Here is a 20,704-nt window from a genome sequence, read left to right on the forward strand (position 1 = left end):
GGTAACACAGGACCTAGACCAGGTTGAATTTGTGTCCCTGTCCATTGATGCGTCCAATCATGGACATGAAAAGCTGCTGCCAATAGTAGTCAGATATTGTAAGATAGATGATGGCAGCACACCTGTGGAAACAAAACTTCTTGATTTTGTTGAATTGAATGGAGAAACAGTAGAAGAAATTGCAGCTGAGGTCCTGGTGGTCATCCAAAAATGTAACCTGGAAAACATTCTCTGTCGACAACAAATACCATCTTTGGAGGACTGAATAGGCTGGGGAGGGTCAATGTCCATACCAAAGTTAAAAATGCTCTGCAGCGGGAGGTGATTGGCTTAGGTTTTCCTACACACATCATTCATAACACGGCCAGAACAGCTTTGGATATGATGTTGAGTACCTGCTCACAAAGATATTTGAATATGTTCATATTTTCACCTTCAGAGTAGAAAGACTGAAGGGCTTTTGTGAGTTTGTTGGCCAGGATTACCATAACATTTTAGGACACAGCAATGTTCGCTGGATGTCCTCGCTCCCTGCTCTATCCTTTTTAATCCTTTTTTATTTCTGAAGACAAATGCCCTGTTGTCCTGCGAACAATGTTCGAAGATCCTCTGATTGACCTTTGGCTGGACTTTGTCCATGGAAACTTGACTGTATTCAGTGACACGATCAAGATGCTTGGAGGCTAGGACCACTGTGCTGTGGACTCAATTCTGAGAAACGTTGAGGCAAAATTGACTGCAAGACGTGATGACAACTTAATTTCAGTTTTGGTCAGAGGACTTCTGAGAGAGCTAGAGGAAAATGGAGCCATGTCTAAAGAGAGCTTTCTCAAAATATCCCAATCATTCTTCACTATGGCTGTGAACTACTTGCAAGCATGGGGAAAGCACACAGATAATCCAGTGTCTTCACAAGGTCCTTTGCTGTTGTTCTGGGATTGATTTGCACTTTTCGCACCAAATTACATTAATCTCTAGGAGACAGAACGAGTCTCCTTCTTGAGCGGTATGACGACTATGTGGTGCCATGGTGTTTATACTTGCGTACTATTGTTTGTACAGATGAACGTGGTACCTTCAGGCGTTTGGAAATTGCTCTCAAGCATGAACCAGACTTGTGGAGGTCTACCATTTTTTTCTGAGTTCTTGGCTGATTTCTTTTGATTTCCCATGATGTCAAGCAAAGAGGCACTGAGTTTGAAGGTAGGCCTTGAACTACATCCACAGGTACACCTCCAATTGAATCAAATGATGTCAATTAGCCTAACAGAAGCTTCTAAAGCCATGACATAATTTTCAGGAATTTTCCAAGCTGTTTAAAGGCACAGCCAACTTTGTGTATGTAAATTTCTGACACAATGGAATTGTGATACAGTGAATTGTAAGTGAAATAATCTGTCTGTAAACAATTGCTGGAAAAATTACTTGTGTCATGCACAAAGTAGATGTCCTAACTGACTTGCCAAAACTATAGTTTGTTAACAAGAAATTTGTGGAGTGGTTGAAAAACGAGTTTTAATGACTCCAACCTAGTGTATGTAAACTTCCGACTACTTGTATTTGACTTAAATCTGAAGAAAAATCGTCCACTGTCATCTTCAGTCACATTGTTGAGTTTCAGTGTGCAGTTATTGTCTTGATCATAAAATTGTTCTTCCATTGTATCTTGTCTTAATCAGTCCAGATGTGTTATACACTCCATCTCCTTGCTGCGAGCCATCTAGTTTTGTATTGCCTCTCAGAGTGAACCATATCCTTCTTCTAACTATCGGGTAGCTGGGTAGCTTTGGTTGGTTGGCTGTGGAATTGTTGTGGCTGTTGCAATTTTTTCTCTCTCCAAAAAGCAGAAGTTTGACCGTCATTTCAGATAAATCAATGTTTTATGTTGACATCAGAACTCCTACACCAGTCCCCAGTACTCAATAAGAAGAATTCGCCCGGCCACTGCTGGTCAGATAACACAGCGGAGATGTTGGTACTACGTTCTTGGATCAAAGATTGTATTGATGATATATTTTCTGGAATTACTACTCTCCTTCCTACAGGGCTAAAGTTGCTATGCACTGTCAGTACAGGCTAGTTATCTATGTTAACTCTACTCTCCTTCCTACAGGGCTAAAGTTGCTATGCACTGTCAGTATAGTCTAGTTATCTATGTTAACTCTACTCTCCTTCCTACAGGGCTAAAGTTGCTATGCACTGTCAGTACAGTCTAGTTATCTATGTTAACTCTACTCTCCCGATCCAGGTACGTTTTATCTTTGTTTCAGTTAATAATATCCATCAGTGTTTTTTCTCATCACAAGGGCAATGATGTTTTCAATCGCGGTTTTCAGGCACACTGGCCCAGAACTGGTCTGTTTGGTACCATGACAGGGACAGGACTACCGTTGTCTGTGCATCAAAAAGCTCATCAGTGGAATTTGACTGTCATTTCAACCCCCCAAAATCTATATTATGACATTGAATCAACGTGAAAAACGAATTGGATTTGCAAAAAGGCATCAATGTAAGGGGATTGTCTTTTTTCACCAAACTTTTAACCTAAATCCAACGACATGGTGACGTGTTGTTGATTTCATGTTGAATTCACATCAGTTGACAACTCGCAAGTAATAATTCAAAACTAGTAGTTGAACTGACATCTGTGCCCAGTGGGCAGGGGCAGTATATAATATGGCATGGCATATACAAGATTAATATACTCAACCATTTTGTTTGAATTAATTACTTGAGAGGTTTTGAGTTATCTGATTAAACCAAAACTGTAGTAATTCCACCATTACTACTAAATGCTGGATAAACAGATGACACAGACTCATTTTGCTGCAATATGTTTATCATTAGGCTTTTGAAAGTTGTAAAGGATAGAAACAGATACACGCATACAGAGATAATCTCAGTTTTAGTAGTACACAAGTATGGTATTCTATTTGGATTATAATGAATACAGTTCAATAACAATTCCATGCATGAATACTCAATCCCTCACAACATTATATGGTTCGGAATATGTTATCACATACAGAAGGTAATATTAAGGTAATTTTGCGATTTTATGTTGAAATGCTTTAGCCTACAACCTGGACATGAAAATAACGTTTTTAAATGATATTTTAGAGCCATGAGATCTTATTTGAAAATGTAAATGTTCTAGCCTCCAAACTTGATATGTACATGTTTAACATATTTGTTAAGAAGTTTTTCGATCCATGACTGGTTGTTTGAATCTTTGCTGCTGATAATGTAACAGCCCCTGACCCCCTTCACCACCGCACACGTGGTCTTCGGACCGCAGGGCGCCACCTCACAGGCCATCTCGCCGGAGTTACAGCTGCAGCGGTGGTGGCAGTTCTCCTTGTAGAAGACCTCGCCGGACACAAAGTAGCGACCCTTGTGGTGACAGCCACAGTTCTTCATGTGGACACACTTGTCATCACTCAGCAGGAAACCAGGTTTGCATTGACAGCCCTCCCCTGGAGGAGTGGTGCATCCTGGGGCGGAGGTCATGGAATAGCATGTGGCCGGGCACCCGGAGGCCGAGAGGCTGTAGACACTGTTCTCTGGACAGGGGAGGTCTGAAAACACACAGGGAGAAAGAGAGGTCTGTGGAATCAGTTACAATTTTAAAGTTTCAGGATTTCATTTAAAATGTAGGGTTTAGAATTTGCAGTCTTATTTTACTGTCAGATTCCTGTTTTAAAGAATTTATGAATTGCGACTCATCATAAACCTGAAGATTAGTGATACAAAATCAGAGAACTTACGGCAGAAGTCTTTACTCCTCCAGGCACCAATTTTCCCTCCCTTCTCCTGACACTCTTCCACATAGTTGGTGATGATGTCACAGGCTGCCGTCAGTAGGCCATTGTTGAGGATCATGTCATAGATGCAGTCTTCTTTGTACTCATCAGAGTCCACTCTACCAATGCAGTCTCTGAGGGGACCACTCTTATCCACAATGACATCACAGGCACTGACATATTTGGGCTTTATAAGGGGGATGTCTACAACGGCACAATCTTTGCACTCGTGGGAGCAGCCCGGTACGTCAGCTACCCAGTAACTGTTTCCAAACTCCTTGGGACTCATGGGCTTTTTCCCGTTGGACAGAAGCAGGTCGTCATCAGGGTTGTCATTGAAGTTGCCACAGAGACCACAGATGGCGTTCTGGTAGGTGCTCGGGACCTTCACCCTCACATTGCTGGACCAGTCGAAGGAGACCTTGAGACCGAAATGAGTCTCCAGAACAGCAAAACGTCTGTTTCTGTAGATCTGAACCTCAGTGTTGTTGGAGTAGTATGGCAGAGGTGTCAGGACATCGTCCACCTAAAATACAGTCCAGTGAAAAAAGAGAGTGGATTTCCATAAGAGCGATTTTTTTCTTCAAAACAATGTATTATACAAAATAGTTAATAACAACAACTAGTAAAGGACCTGTATTACTCACCAGGACTTTGCTGTGATAATCACCTGTGACGGTGTAACTACTTCCCAACACAATGACAGTCACCACCTTGGCGTAGGAGACTCTGGTGCTGCCCCTGTTGTTGTTCTCCAGAGTCACCTCAAAGCTCTCCAGATCGGGATCGTTGGAGCAGACCCCCGCCAGCTTGTAGATACAGTTTCCCTGGAAGTCGAAGCGCTTCCCATCAAAGGTGCGGAAGTGGGGGTCCCCCTGTGCTGAGCAGGTCTTGAAGCTGAGGGGGTAGCAGTCCTGAACCCCATTGACCACTGCACAGTGCTCACTAACCTTGCACTTCCTAGGCATACACACCACCTTCTGTGTGGCTCCGTCGCACACACACTTACTCTGACATGTGTTGCCCTCCCAGAAGGTTTCTTCGGGCAGGTAGTAGTGGTCATTGTGTGTACAGCCACACCCTGTCTCCTTGACGACACAGTGTTCACCGCTGAGCACGTAACCCTTGTCGCACTGGCAGCCTTCCACACAGACTTTGGAACAGATCTCTGGGACATTGAGATCGGCACAGGTAGCAGGGCAGGCAGTGCCACATAGCTCATAGTGGCTGTGGTATGGGCAGTCCAGGGCTGTTCGAGTTAAGAATAAACAAACATCACAAATGTAGTCCAAATACATTCTGCAAATGCACAAGTTGGTCTATCGTGTCATTATACACATTTGAGGATGTTTGAGTTCCTAAATGTGATGTTTTGTTATAGCTGAGAACTTACGGCAGTTGGAGGCCTTTCTCCACAGTGGTGAGACAACAGCCCCAGCCTGCTGACATTCGGCCACGTAGTTAGCCAAGGCCTCACACAACACCTCCTGTCGACCCTCATTCAGACACACATCATAGAGGCAGTTTGAGGCAAACTCCTTCACCGGCACATTCTTATGACACTGTTCAAATGGGCCCCCTCTGTCTGTCATCAAACCACAGTACTGTGGTCCAGTGTAAAGTGCCCGGTCTGCATCTGAGCACGTGGGGCAGTTGCTGTTACAGACGTGCCAGCAGAATGGGTCACCGTCGGCAACACTCCAGGATGCCACCCACGCCGTGGTATTTGATGAAAGCACACCTGTGGGAGTGGTGAAGTCATCTGCTTTGTTACCATTGTAGTTGCCACAGATGCCACCGAGGTTGTTGTAGTAACTGCTGCTGATGGTCACCATGAAGAGGCTGGTCCAGTCAAAAGTTATCTCCAGGCCAACAGCTGACTGGATGGTCCCTCGAATACCAGACTCTGTGATTCTGATGCTGTCAGACTCCAAACTCAAAGGGAGGGCAGACCTAATGCCATCAATCTGAGAAGATAGAGAGATGAGGATTTAAAGAGGACTTAAAGCAGATGGGGAGCATAGAGGATTCTTACATTCAACTTCAACATGGAAAATCTGTCTCACGTATAACTGGAAGCCACCCACCTCCACTGTCCCTCTTTGGCCACTGAGAATGGTGATCCTGTGACCACTCAGGTCTATGTTGGCTGACTTGACGAAGGAGCCCTCGGAGTTGCCGCGCAGCTCGTTCTTGGTCAGGATGCTGAACTGAGGCAGGGTGGGATCTTTGCCGGTCGTATTCACCAGAATGTAGGAGCAGGTGCCCATGAAGGAGAATTGCTGGCCGTCGAATGTGCTGTAATGAGGGTCACCGAACGCCCAGCAGTAGGCCTTGGACTGGGCCACACATACCGCCTTATTGTTCTTCACAACACAGTTTTCCTTCTCACGGCATTCAGTATCCTCACAGGGGTCTAACAAAATGGGTATTAGAGATGTTAACATATCTTGCTCATTGCAATATCAAAATAGAAACATCAACAAAGTCCATAATTCCACATCCAAATGTACTAACACAAAGCCATGTCTGTTTGGTAGCATTATTATTCATGTTTTTTTACCTGTACTGTAGCAGTCCATGACTCCATTCTTCAACGCACATTTCTGACCCTCTTTGCACTGTGAGTTCTTGCAAGTGAATACTCCTGCTGCACAGCTGCAGGTCTCAGAACAGTTGCCAAGCCTCACAGACTGGCCAGACTGAAAACCAGCAAAACATGTCAGTGATATCATTGAGTGTTTATACTATGGTGGAAACCATAGGATGATTGTAAAACAATAAATATTGACCAAGAATAGAGATTGATTATATATTTTTGCATTTAGAATAGAACAGATATAGGCCTCTGTTGGATTTATTATGGATAAATGAATAAAGATTAGGCAGTGAGTGCATTCCTAGGGTTTCTGTTAATTAAACCTGTCAGTTCAGTGGTGATCGATAATGTTGAGGGGTCAAAAGTTATCTGGGAGTGTGTTAATAAGATAGAATGAACTTTTCACCTTACTTTGTCCTGTCGAGAGGGGGGGGGTTCGGTTAAGACAGTGAAATGACGTCATGATCTGTATTTAAACTAATGCACGTGTTTGAGTGGAAGCGCGCTCCGAGAATAAATTCTATTACCTATTATTTAAAGACTGGTCTGCGTCTATTTTATGCAAACAAGAAATCTTACAAATACTCATAAAATAGATGAAGGGCTTTCAATTTATGAAAGCACATTGTCATAATTAAATTATACTAACAATTGGTCCTTCGAGCGGATTCCAAATACTTCTCTGTCGTCGCAGATAGATATATTAAAACAGGTGAGGATAAATTAGGCTTGGTGAGAAGGCAGGGCAAATCTAGGCGAACATAATCATTGAACCCATTCAATACTGAAAGAGATTAATATCCAAGGGAGGAGAGGGAAGCTAATTCTAGAGTAGTGAGATGTGAGATATTAATTAACGTTGAAAGTCCCAAGTGTAGAGGACTGCTAATTCCTATGTAGGTGACATTACATTACTGCTAATTCCTATGTAGGTGACATTACACTACTATAGCTGAGACACATAGTAAAACAGGTTGGGCCCCATACAGGATATCTCTCACACACACACACTCACTGTAATCATCCAGAACACTGTCACAACAGGATACTCCTAGCCACAGGTGCTAGCCGGCAGTTCGGCCACAACTCCCCTGAAGATAGGGACGCATACGCTCTTACACACTGACCCCAGAAGACAGGGACGACGCACATACAGTACACACATAGCTGCCGAGGACACCCAGATAAGACACCCACAGATTGGCAGAAAGCCTAGACTTAGAGACAAACTAACACACACACATAATCTCCCTCCCAGCCGAACATTGTGTGACTGAAGATAGCGCACACACCAGATCTCCTTTTCAGCTGAACGGGGTGTGACGACCAAGAACAGGCATGGCAGGATTCTACGATGACGGACAGACAACAGAGCCAATGCCGGATGACTACACCCCAGCCTGATCCAATCCGAAGATCCGATCTCCTAGATATCAACCTACTTTCTGTTCTGTATATGAAGCTTGTACCCATTGTTAGCTAGTGCCTTTTTGCTAGTCTCTGATGAGCTAACAGAGGGGCCCGTATATACGCTGTACCAGATATCTCCACTTTGAAATAAACCTGTCGCTTGTCGTACAATCTACCACCTTGTCTGCATCGATCCTTGACCGACTCACCCTTTATCATATCCCATTATCAACAGAAATGGTAGCAGAGGATGGTTTAATAACGATCCATCAAAGTGAGTTGATTTGGGTGTGAGAGGGCGAGGGGGTGAAAGGACGATTCACGGAGGACAGAGGTGAAGGAATTCAGGGGAGGACAACAATTCTGCTCAACTCGGGAAACTGATCTCACGGTGCACCACAAACAAGGTAAGCAAAACCTGTTAAATCAAACTTTGCATATTGTCGTATAGTCTGCCTAAATTTTGATCAGTATTACCGAGTGAGTATGAATTCTTGTGTAAATTTATAATTTGCTGACAAGTTGAAAGTACAGTAAAGTGAATATATGTGGTGACAAACCGGTGACGACCGGGTGATCTAAATCATTGATGAGATATCAGTAGGGGGTCAGCACAGTCTGATAGCTTTCAATGATGAGAGATCACTTTAAGGCCTAGGATAGTCTCGATAGGGATCAGGAATAGAGATCAGTAGGGGATAGTTAACTACTATTCATTAAACCTGGCGCCGAGGGGGACAAATTGTAATTTTGTCCTGTGGCCCGGTCTAGGCCAGTCTGATAAGAGATTCTCTGATAAGGATCGGACATGTGTAATAACTCTGATAGGGGTCAGCTCGATATGGATCAGGAATAGAGATCAGTAGGGGATAGTTAACTACTATTCATTAAACCTGGCGCCGAGGGGGACAAATTGTAATTTTGTCCTGCGGCCCGGTCTAGGCCAGTCTGATAAGAGATTCGCTGATAAGGATCGGCTTTCAGGGGTCAGAGATATAACGTGTTGTTTTGTCTTGTTTTGTCTATTTGTAACTGTTTATATTAAAATGCAATGTGCTTGTAATTGTTTCCATTAAGATTGTTGGTGGTTAGATAGAGAGAGAGAGAGAGAATTCAATAAGGGGTTATTTGTTAAATCCGAAACTTCTATGTTATATGCACCTATGACTTCTGTGTTAAATGCATAATCAGGAACTAAATGACTGATGTATAATTGAAACAAGATCTGAATGTAATATTCAATATTGGGAATAAATAGTCAATTTGATCCTTTTGGTTGCGCGCTCCACAATTGCTACACCAACCCATTCTTTTTCTCTAACTAAAATATACTAAGGAGAAGCTCTGAGATAAGGCAGAATACGAGCTATAGCGTCTCCTCGAATACATCATAGGTATTAATCAACGTCGGGCGAAGTATATGCTAATTATATTCAGATAGTCTCTGAGAATCACGATTAAAAATCCGATTAAATTCCAATTGATTTAAATTGAATTCCGATTAAAGTAAATTCACAATGGCGACTCCCCATACTCCTAAGCTGAAATTTAATGAGTTCCTAGACAAAAAGATGGAATATAGATCAGGGGGAAAGGAACAATGGAAGTCTATAAAGAAGGTTTGGGAGGGATTAAAGTTAAAATGGACTCAAGCAGGTTATCTAGGAGGGGGGCTGCCAACCATAGCCCAGCTGAAAACAATGGAATGTGGATTGAGAGAGACGTTGCAGGAGACAAGAGACATGGAAGTAGAAAGAAACAAGGGCCATGTATTTAAAAGCCAAGGGACCAAACAGAGAGAAAGAGCAGAAGCGGAACTAAAGATATGAACTTGGGCCATCGAAGAAGCGCGGAGAGCAATACTGAACAAAAATCCTGAAATGATGGGGGTGGGCCCTCACAAGGGGCAGATGCACAGACCCCACCACCAGGAGATGGCGCCAAATCCATCTCCCTCTGCCCTGGCCATTCCCTCACAAGGGGCAGATGCACAGACAAGCCACCACCAGGAGATGGCGCCAAACCCATCTCCCTCTGCCCCACCAACACCTGTGCCCTCAACAACCCAACAGCTTTACCCAGTCCTGACAAATTTGCCTCCACCCTATACTGAAGAAAGGAGAAGGGCCGGGCCCGCGGTAACACAGGCCCCTGTGTTCATTGTGAAAGAAGGAGTACTCCGTGGGGATACGTTGATCAAAGGGGGCCACCTGGAGTGTGAAGAATTAAAACCTGGCCCACAGGCCTACTCCACACCAGGGTGTGCACAAATGTGCACACCAGGCCCATCTGACATGCATGCCCCTCGATCTATGCGAGAACAGCGCCACCCCAGTGGCCACACGAGAAATCCATCCATAGATGGAGCATGGGGCAACGGGAGCAGCTTGAAGTTAGAGGGGGAGGGGTACCCCCACCTCCTGCACATCCACTGTGTACAGAGAACATAGAGGGGAACCAAGAAGCAATATTCTTGATGAGTACTTCACAAGTGGCCGCCGACAACAAGAAAATTTAATGACCTTCAGTGACCCGGAAGAACAGGGGGAAAATGATATGGAACTACAAGAGGAGACAGAGGAAGACGTTCCCCTCACGGCTGCAGGCATGTGGGAGGCAACAAGCCAACTTAAACTCATAGAAGAAGTCGCAGAAGAAACGGGTGAAGAGTCCTGATACAAGGTGTTTTTAAAGGAAAAGCAACCCCCGTTGAAATGGCAGTAAGACGGTCGCAGCGCATCATAGACCAACAAAAGAGAGAAAGGGAAGAAGAAGCCCAAAGACGACGTGGGTTTTATCAAATGCCACTCAGGATGGACGACACAACGCACCGAGAGGAATACGTTGCCTGGAAGATGCAAGATTTGACGACCCTGATGGAACAGCTCCAGTTGAAATGGCAGTAAAGCATCATAGACCGAGCTTACATGGGGGTGCCTCAGCCTGGCTGCTTCAGCTTCAGTCCCTAACTTCCGGGTTCCGGCTTGCCTTGGGGGACATGAAGGCCTTATTGGCTAGGTCAACCGACTACACGGCCATGAATGCCCTAATAAACACAGCAGGACTGGGAACATGTGGGTCAGCAACAGAACCTGAGAAATACAGAGCAGCACTGTGGAGCGAGCTAAGAAGGGCATATCCCACCGAGAAAAATTATGCAACCCTCACCTCTTTCACCATGGAAGACGGGGAGCAGGCAGCTCAATACCTGGACAGGGCCAAGACCACCTGGAGATCAGTCCACATAGAACCCCATGACCAGAGCGGAACCACTCTAAGTATGTGGAAGGAGATGGTGGTGAATGGGACGCCGACAGAGGTGAAAAGCAAGCTAAGGGCCACAGTGGGGTTGATGGCCTTGCCAACTGCTCAATTCAACTCCCATGTCCACCATCACATCTCTCAATACAACAAAGACAAAGGCACGGCTGATTCACAAGTTCAGTCGCTGCAACTCCAGTTGCTCAAATTACAATTGAATGAGGCCCAAAAGACTGCTAAGCCTAAAAAGCAAATGGTGGCGGAGGAACCCACTGATATAGCTAAGATTGTGACTCAGACCATGAACCAGATGTTGGTGGCCGCTCCAGCACCACCAACCCTCGCGCAGGCACCGGTCGTATACGCCGCCCCTCCAAATCCAGGAGCCAACTACGGATATGCGGGTTACACCCAGCCTGGATTTTCCAACCCACCTGGACCGACATGGGGGGGACCACCGCAAGCTAGTAGAAATTGCTACAACTGTAACCAAGAAGGGCATTATGCCAGGGTTTGCCCCGCTCCCCTCTCACAGCAGCGCCAGGCATACTTGGCAAACAGGGGGAGGAGAGGTGGACAACGGGGAAGAGGGGCCCCAAGATACCAGGGATATCCACCAGCCCCTGCCCAGGGATATCAACCAGCCTACAATACAGCGCCTCCTACCGGTCCCACCTTCCAGGGGATGTCCGAGGGATACCCCCATGGGAATGAGGCTGCCCACCACCACCAGTCGGGTTAGATGGCCAACAATTCCCTGTCCACACGGAACCCACTATTACATGTGTAGTACAAGGGGTCACCCACAGGTTCCTTGTAGACACTGGATGCACATACTCCACCATCAATTCTCATCAACCCCTCTCTTCAGACAAGGTAAAGGTGGTGGGGGTTTCAGGAAATCCTGAAGATCAATACAAAACCACTCCACTATTATTCCAGTGGGGCCCTTCCAGTTTGAAACACCAATTCCTATATTGTCCAAATTGCCCAATCAACCTACTAGGTCGAGACCTACTCTGTAAATTAGGATGCGCAATCTACCTAACTGAATCAGATGTGGAGGTTTCGCTCGATCCACCGCCAAGGGCCCGAATCCTGATGCTCCCAATTCTGCCCGCACCTGCTCTATCTACCACACAGGAGGTTTACTGGCTCAAATGCCTACCAACTGGACCTGGAACTCCTGCCATCCAATTTCAATTTAACCAATGGAGGAAGCTAATATACACCTTTCATCCATACAAGACACCACAGGCAGAGTTGCACTGCACCCTCAACGTCACTGACGACGAAGACACGCCTTATACTCAAGACTGGGATGAAAACATGATGCATCTTACCCCAGACATACGGTGCCTCACCATTGTGTGCGGCCCAGAGGGGGTGGCAGCCCCAGTCATACTCCCACACCATATTAAACCTTGGTATCAACTGGGACCCGACTCTTCTCCACACGTGACCCTCGCAGTAGGGAATGGTCATGAGGCCCGAAGTCTGGGTCCAATGATAAAAAGGGCCTCGAAACTCATTTGGGAAGCGACTCATATGCCTGGCCTGTTGAAAGCAACCACCGAAAATATGTGGCGTCTGACTATGGTGGACACGGAAGAACGGTGCCAGCCTGAGCGTCTCACTCTCCCCAGGCACCACGGAAAACCCTACTCTGATCACCCTTCCTCCCCTGCTGTCTTGGATTCCATAGACAAGGCAATATGGACAACCACGCCATTTGACGTCGGAAAGTTACAGGTCCAACCAGTGCGCATTACCCTAACCAATCTGGAACAAGTACCAATATTTCGAAACCAATATCGACTGAAGCATGAACAGACAGAGGGGATCAGACCCACTATCGAAGGCCTCCTGGGAGCTGGGTGCATATACAGGACTTTATCACCCTGGAACACCCCCATACTGCCGGTTCTGAAGGCAGATGGAGAAACATACCGGATGGTACAGGATTTCCGAGCGGTAAATGAAGTTACCACACCTATCGATCTCCCAGTTCCCGATCCACACATCACTCTGAGCAACCTGTCACCAAATCATCAGTATTTCACCGTGGTGGACTTGGCCAATGCCTTTTTCAGCATCCCATTGGATGAGGCTTCCCAGCCGCTGTTTGCCTTTACCTACGAGAATCAGCAATTTACTTATTCCGTACTTCCCCAAGGCTACACTTCTTCCCCTGGAATTTTCAATCATATTCTGAAGACTCATCTGGCGGAACTGAAAATCCCAGATGGAGTGATACTCATACAATACGTAGACGACCTGTTGCTGGGGGCTCCCACCTCAGACCTCTGTCTAGAAATGACTAAAACCCTGTTAGACTTTCTGGCGGTCAAAGGCTACAAAGTCAAGATGTCAAAAGTCCAATCATGCAGACGAACCGTTCTGTTCCTGGGAAGGGAAATCTCAAGCGAGGGGGCAGGCCTCTCAAAATCACACCGTGACTCAATTTTACACCACCCCAGACCCATTACGGTCTCAGGAATGCTCTCATTCTTGGGGTTGACGGGGTACAGCCGTACTCACATTCCGGACTATACTGAAAGAACTGAACCCCTGAGAGAAATTGTTCGGGAAGTAGGCCCAAGAAACCTACAGGCTTCACTGACATGGACTCCTGAAGCTTCAAAGGCGTTTGGCCTATTGAAAACTGACCTGTCTGTTGCGGCTGCCCTCACTGCACCAGACTACACAAAGACATTTCACTTGGATGTTTCTGAGAAGGAAGGCTTTGCATCAGCCGTCCTTTTTCAGAAACATGAGGGGGAGAGAAGAGTACTTATGTACCACTCTTCAAAACTGGACCACATTGAAACAGGACAGACCACCTGTTCCAGATACGTAGCAGCGGTAGCCAAGGCTATTGAGAAGACAGCACACCTGGTAATGTGCCACAAGATGCAAATACACACCCACCATGGGGTGGCAGCATACCTCATCAGCAAAGAATTCACTTTCAGTGCAGACAGAAAAAACAAAATCCAGAACAAATGCACCCAGTCACACATCACCTTTGTGAACACCGACAAGAACATGGCAGATGCCCTCAACACAGAGGAGGGCCTAGCACACTCCTGCCAAGAGAGGGCAGCACAAGAGCTCAAATTGAGACCAGACCTGGAAAATGAACCATTGACATCACCAGACCTATGGCTGTACACAGACGGATGTTGCTACAAGGGAGACACAGGAAACATAGCTGCCTATGCAGTCGTACAACAGCTGCATGACAAAACACATGTCACGTTGGAATCAGGAATTGTCCCCCAGCCAGCATCAGCACAACTTGCGGAAATTGTGGGTCTGACTCAAGCTCTAGAGAAAGCCGAAGGTAAAACTGTAAACATTTACACGGACTCGGCATACGCACACGGAGCCGTGCACATAGATGGACCACAATGGGTTAGGCGCAACTTTACCACCACAGGTAACCTACCCATTAAGCACAGAGCCCAGATGGAACGTCTGATACATGCCGTATCCTTACCAAAGACAGTGGCCATAATGAAATGCAAAGGCCACCAAAAACTGACCAGCAGAATCAATCATGGAAATGATGCCGCAGACTTGGCAGCCAAGACCGCAGGAGGCTACAGCCCCCGACAGATGGTGCTCAGGATAGAACCAGCAAGGACTGAACTGACAAACCAACACATACTAGAACTACAGGAAGAGGCAGGCCCTTATGAACATTCGGTTTGGACACAGAAGGGAGGCTCTAAAGGACCAGACGGAATATGGAGATGCCATGATGGCCGACTGGTGGCTCCAGCAAATCTCTGTCCAGAACTGATAAGGGAAGCCCACGGACTCACCCACGAAGGAAAACTCAGGACTCTCCAGAAGGTTTCGTACATATGGTGGCACCCCCACATGAAGGACATGACAGATCTATTCTGTGACGAATGCAACATATGTGGGAGCTACAATCCAAAGAAGCCTTACCAAACCCCAATGGGAGCCTACCCGGTGCCAAACGCATGTTTCCAAGACATCAGTATAGACTATACCGACATGGGAGAGGACAATGTAAAGTACGGGAAGAGATATTTGCTAGTGATGGTAGACAGATTCTCTAGATGGGTAGAAGCAATTCCAACAGCTAAGGAGGATGGGAAGACGGTCATTAAGTGGCTGCAGTCAGAACTAATACCTAGATATGGGGTCCCTAGACAAATCCGAAGCGACAATGGGTCCCACTTCGCAAACAAACACCTGAGACAGGTGGAGGAGAGGTTCGGCATTATACACAAGTTTGGTTCCGTGTATAAGCCGCAGGCCCAAGGCCTTGTGGAGCGCTGCAACCAATCTCTTAAGTGTAAGATAGCCAAAGTGTGTGCTGGTACAAAACTGACATGGGTGGAGGCCCTGCCACTGGCGTTGATGGCCATGAGGTCATCACCAGGGGCAGGGACTCATCTTTCACCCCACGAGATAATGACAGGAAGAGTAATGCCAGGTCCACCAAGAGAGGGAGGTCATATGCCCCCTCTTGATGTACACCAGATAGGTATGACTGACTATGTGAGAAAATTGACGGAACTGTCTGCAGCTCTCTCCAAACAGATACACAGAGTCCATGAGGGGGAGCTGACGGGAGATCCAGAGCAGCCAAGGGTAAAGGTCGGCGATTGGGTAAGGATCAAGGTCCACAAAAGAAAGTGGGCGGATCCCAGGTGGACTGGACCGTACGAAGTGAAGGAGGTTACTTCACACTCAGTCCAGGTCAAAGGTAAATCGGGCGCACCTTGGCACCACTTGACTCATTGTACACCAGCACCGACTCCTTCCAGAACTTTAACTGAAGTCAGGGTCGATTTGAGCGACCTAAATTTGATTCCAACCACAGAACCCTTAGTTGGTAAGGATGTGGGAGCAACTCCCCAGCTCACCAACTAACCGGCCTTCCAGAGATAGGGGCTATCCCTGGAAGAGATTGGGAATATCGGGCCCCGTGTTTGTTATTTTTATAATGGTCACAGGAGTTTCCATGGGGATTCTCCTGTGAGTATTAGAGCATCATACACCTACATTACAAGCAGACATAGGACCCTCTAATGGGTCACCCAACCTGACCACATCCATGACACATATAGAACTGACCAATCATTTGCACACGAAACGCTCCACCACCCCTACAACTGATTGCAGGGCCAACGACGTGCGCAGTACGACTGTTTGTGTGCCCTTCAATGCAACTAGTATCATTGACATCCCTTGGGGGACCTTAGGGGGCCCTAGGAACGGGGTAGGAACCAGTGCCCTCTGGGCTGCTGGATATGTCTGATATATGACATTAGGAAAGGTTTGCGATTGGTCTTGGAAGAATTTAGTGGGGGAGACAATTAATGGGTGGGAAGACTGGACGACAAACAAGAGGGCATTGGAATGGCGGAAGCGACTGACTTTAACTAAGACAAAAACGGGACTGAAACTTACCGTTAGACCAGGGGACCAGCCTTTAATGTGTTATGATTTCATACTGGCCCCATGGAATTCCGGGACCAGATATTGGCTGTGGCGAATTTGTTTGACTAAGAATCCTAAACCGTCTTCGGTTACAGTAAGGAATGACATGAACGCACCCGTAAAAGGGTCACCTATATTCTCACTGTTTGGCCCGGTGGAGACAATATCCAGGCTTAAAAGTCCGGATGATGTAATATTGACAGCCACAGGGGTCTCAGGTTTTTCCAATAATTGGCTACTGTTGACAGAGGAAGCTGCAAATACCACCAGACAGAGTTGTGTGGTGTGCATGGGAGCTCGTCCATTGCTTCGAATTGTCCCAGCAGTGGTGACTCGAGCATGCCTAATCCCACTTATGACAACTGATAACCCCAGAGATAATTGTACTGCCTGGGATGGTGTCTATCCAGTCACTAAATTCACCGATAGGAAACCAGTGTTTTCCAACCAGGTAGCAAGGGCAAATTTTACTTGTGTCAATATGACGGGAGGAGGAACTAAAGTGGGATGGGTTCCTGCAGATTGGTGTCTGGATACAGTTAATATTAAGGGTAGTTTTACGGCAAAATCCAGAGCAGATGTGTGGTGGTGGTGTGGTAGTACTGTCCTGTTTGATAAGTTACCTTCCAACAGTACTGGACGCTGTGCACTTGTTACTCTCTTGTTGCCTGTTTCTATCTACCCTATAGGAGCCAAGGACCTCGTCCTGCGGATCCAGGGAGTAAACCCCGGATATTGGGGACGTGCCAGGCGAGCCACCACCCCATCTAGTGGAGACCCCACCTACATAGACGCTATTGGAGTCCCCAGGGGAGTGCCTGATGAGTATAAGTTAGTAGATCAGGTAGCTGCAGGATTTGAATCATCCCTCTGTTGGTGGTGTACAGTAAACAAAAATGTTGATCGTATTAATTACATACATTACAACATCCAAAGGCTAGGCAATTGGTTTTGAAGCTGTACATGGTCAACTGGCTGCAACCAGCCTGATGGCTTTCCAAAATCGTATTGCCATTGATATGTTACTCTCTGAGAAGGGCGGCGTTTGCTCTATGTTTGGTGACCAGTGTTGTACTTTCATCCCCAATAACACAGCTTCGGATGGTAGCTTGTCGGCCGCTTTGGAGGGTCTGCGGACGATTAATGGTAAAATAAAATCTCATTCAGGGATAGATTCCTCGATGTGGGACTCCTGGATGAGTGTGTTTGGTAAATATAAAACCCTGGTTTCCTCCATTTTAGTCTCCATTTCAGTGTTTGCTGCCATCTTAGTTCTCTGTGGATGCTGTTGCATTCCATGTATCCGGTCCCTTACTACTAGAGTTATCTCTAAAGCTATTGACCCTGCCTCCCCTTCCCAGATGTATCCTCTGCTTGCTAATGACCTGCCAGAGTTTGAGGATGAGGTGGAGAATACCCTTTAGAGAGTGTCACATCTCTTTGGAGATGTGAAGAGAGGGTATCACAACTTTTTCCGGCTGGAAATAGTTGGCCTATGTAGAATATCATTTTTACTTTCATTTAGAGCTGTTGTTCTCCGCTCTGTTAAATGAGGGTTGTAAGTTCCTAGGTGGCTGGTAGCCAACTTAGTACATAGTGGGATTGAGAGGAGAACATGGTGGTAATACATATACATCCATTTCTTTTTAATGTTGTGCCTTTTTCATAGCCCCTTTGGGAAAAGTTTTCTTTTGTATCAGAATCTAGTTAGGTTGTGTCACGTCTCTGGGGAGACGTGAAGAGAGGGATTTGTAGAGGACTGCTAATTCCTATGTAGGTGACATTACATTACTGCTAATTCCTATGTAGGTGACATTACACTACTATAGCTGAGACACATAGTAAAACAGGTTGGGCCCCATACAGGATATCTCTCACACACACACACTCACTGTAATCATCCAGAACACTGTCACAACAGGATACTCCTAGCCACAGGTGCTAGCCGGCAGTTCGGCCACAACTCCCCTGAAGATAGGGACGCATACGCTCTTACACACTGACCCCAGAAGACAGGGACGACGCACATACAGTACACACATAGCTGCCGAGGACACCCAGATAAGACACCCACAGATTGGCAGAAAGCCTAGACTTAGAGACAAACTAACACACACACATAATCTCCCTCCCAGCCGAACATTGTGTGACTGAAGATAGCGCACACACCAGATCTCCTTTTCAGCTGAACGGGGTGTGACGACCAAGAACAGGCATGGCAGGATTCTACGATGACGGACAGACAACAGAGCCAATGCCGGATGACTACACCCCAGCCTGATCCAATCCGAAGATCCGATCTCCTAGATATCAACCTACTTTCTGTTCTGTATATGAAGCTTGTACCCATTGTTAGCTAGTGCCTTTTTTGCTAGTCTCTGATGAGCTAACAGAGGGGCCCGTATATACGCTGTACCAGATATCTCCACTTTGAAATAAACCTGTCGCTTGTCGTACAATCTACCACCTTGTCTGCATCGATCCTTGACCGACTCACCCTTTATCATATCCCATTATCAACACAAGGAACAATAGTTTATAATGAGCTTATAATTGTATACGGCTGAAATGTAATGTCCAAATCAAAAGTCAACTATAGATGAGGTTTCCAGGAAGGAGAATACATACTGAGGAGAGGGAACTAACGGGAGACGAGCGTTATATGGAACAGAAAGACAAGAGAAACATTGATTTCGGTATAAAATGGAGAAAGAAATATGATTTTGATGGATAAACAGGGGTTATACACAGCCGGAGTTTGGCTTTCAGAAGCAAAAAAGTACTGAGCCTAAAAGGAGCAAAGATGGGCTGCTCTCCGCTCCCGCAGATGAAAAAAAAGGTTAACCAATTGGGTGTAGGTGAGGGTATCAAACTAGGTCCTTCTCGAATAAGCCAAAAATACAGAGGTAATTTAGTCGATGAAATAGTGGTGGTGAGAATACGGCTGCAGGAGCTACCTGCGGGATTATCACCCATATATGTGAATCTTGCTGAAGCCGAGGGAGGTATAATAGAGGTAGAAAAAGGAATAAAGTTGAGAAAAAGAGAAAATGTTTTAATTATAACGAAATTGAACATTTCGCCGGAGTGTAACACTCCCTACAAAAGACCACCAATATTGTAGTTTAACTGAGGGAAAGGTCAGAGGCGACAATTGGGTAAAGAAAAAGAAAAAGAAGGGTCAGATACGAAGGGAGCGAGATTAATGAGAATCCTAATTGAGGGAAAACTTTGGGCGTCTAAATTAGGGCTATTTTCTGTTGTTCAGACGCCGGAGTAACAAATACAGATAACTGTGAATTGGGTCTATTTGCGGAGAATCTCAGTTCCATAGCATTGGTGATATAGTGGGGAGCGTAGCAGTCTCACAACCTACAGTCTAGGGTTCGGTTCCCAGCTGAGGTGTAAAAAATAATTATATATATGTCTGAGTTTTTGGTTGTAATTAAACTAATTGTTTTACAGAGAAAGTTATAGTCACTAGTATTGGTATAAGATATAAACTGAACGTTTTAAATAGTTTGTTTGGTTCAAATTGAAAGACTAATTCATTCAACTTAAAATAAGAACGGAGCTAATTTTGATGCAAGACGATGTCTGTTCACTAAATGATCTGTTGGGAATAATAAATTGGGAATAGAGTCGTAATTAAAATGCTAAATCAAAGACGAGACAGTAACTTAAATCAAATTAATTTTGAATAATAACGGGGGAACAATTACGATAGATTTGTGTCCATCGAAATGTTTTTATAAAATTAGCGAATTGAGAGATGTTGATTGATGTTGTAAACTCTAATTCGGGATTCAACAGATGTGATAAATTAGGTTTGGTTTATCGAACCCGAAATACTGTTGTTGCAGACAGCCAACCATTATTTACAATGAGTTGAAAATCGTTGCGATATGAGTCAAGATTGAGCGCTTGTTGATGACATCACTCGCGAGGAAATGATGTCGTGACTGGGGGTAACGGAGAAAATGGGTCGTGTCTTTTAGAAGGAAAATGCGTGCATTATTGTTGAGTCACTTTTCAGAAGTTGATAAAAATGTCGAAATACATTTTTAAAAGGAGTATGTAAGTCGTCAGGAAAGATGCTAAAAACTAGCAGCTGATTCGCTAGGTGGGTATCATTGATTTGTGGCGT

The 20,704-nt window shown here is 45.6% G+C and overlaps 2 protein-coding genes across 2 annotated transcripts in view; one reads left to right on the forward strand and one right to left on the reverse strand.

Annotated features, from left to right (window-relative positions):
* Window positions 1-2,827: 2,827 nt before the first annotated feature.
* The window catches only part of LOC115127049 (IgGFc-binding protein-like), a 33,644-nt gene continuing 15,767 nt past the window's right edge, over window positions 2,828-20,704 (reverse strand). Inside the window, 6 exon segments of the mRNA XM_065006628.1 lie at window positions 2,828-3,578; window positions 3,768-4,329; window positions 4,451-5,052; window positions 5,197-5,770; window positions 5,891-6,219; window positions 6,367-6,505. Of these exon segments, the coding sequence (XP_064862700.1) occupies window positions 3,154-3,578; window positions 3,768-4,329; window positions 4,451-5,052; window positions 5,197-5,770; window positions 5,891-6,219; window positions 6,367-6,505 (2,631 nt within the window). The 3' untranslated portion in view covers window positions 2,828-3,153.
* Window positions 11,814-19,021, forward strand: LOC115135188 (uncharacterized). Its single transcript, XM_065008413.1, has 2 exons — window positions 11,814-18,334; window positions 18,367-19,021. Exon 1 carries the CDS (start codon window positions 12,175-12,177, stop codon window positions 15,985-15,987), a length of 3,813 nt encoding a protein of 1,270 aa, XP_064864485.1. The 5' UTR covers window positions 11,814-12,174; the 3' UTR covers window positions 15,988-18,334; window positions 18,367-19,021.

This window comes from Oncorhynchus nerka, linkage group LG3 (assembly GCF_034236695.1).
Source record: "Oncorhynchus nerka isolate Pitt River linkage group LG3, Oner_Uvic_2.0, whole genome shotgun sequence".
Taxonomy (NCBI): domain Eukaryota; kingdom Metazoa; phylum Chordata; class Actinopteri; order Salmoniformes; family Salmonidae; genus Oncorhynchus; species Oncorhynchus nerka.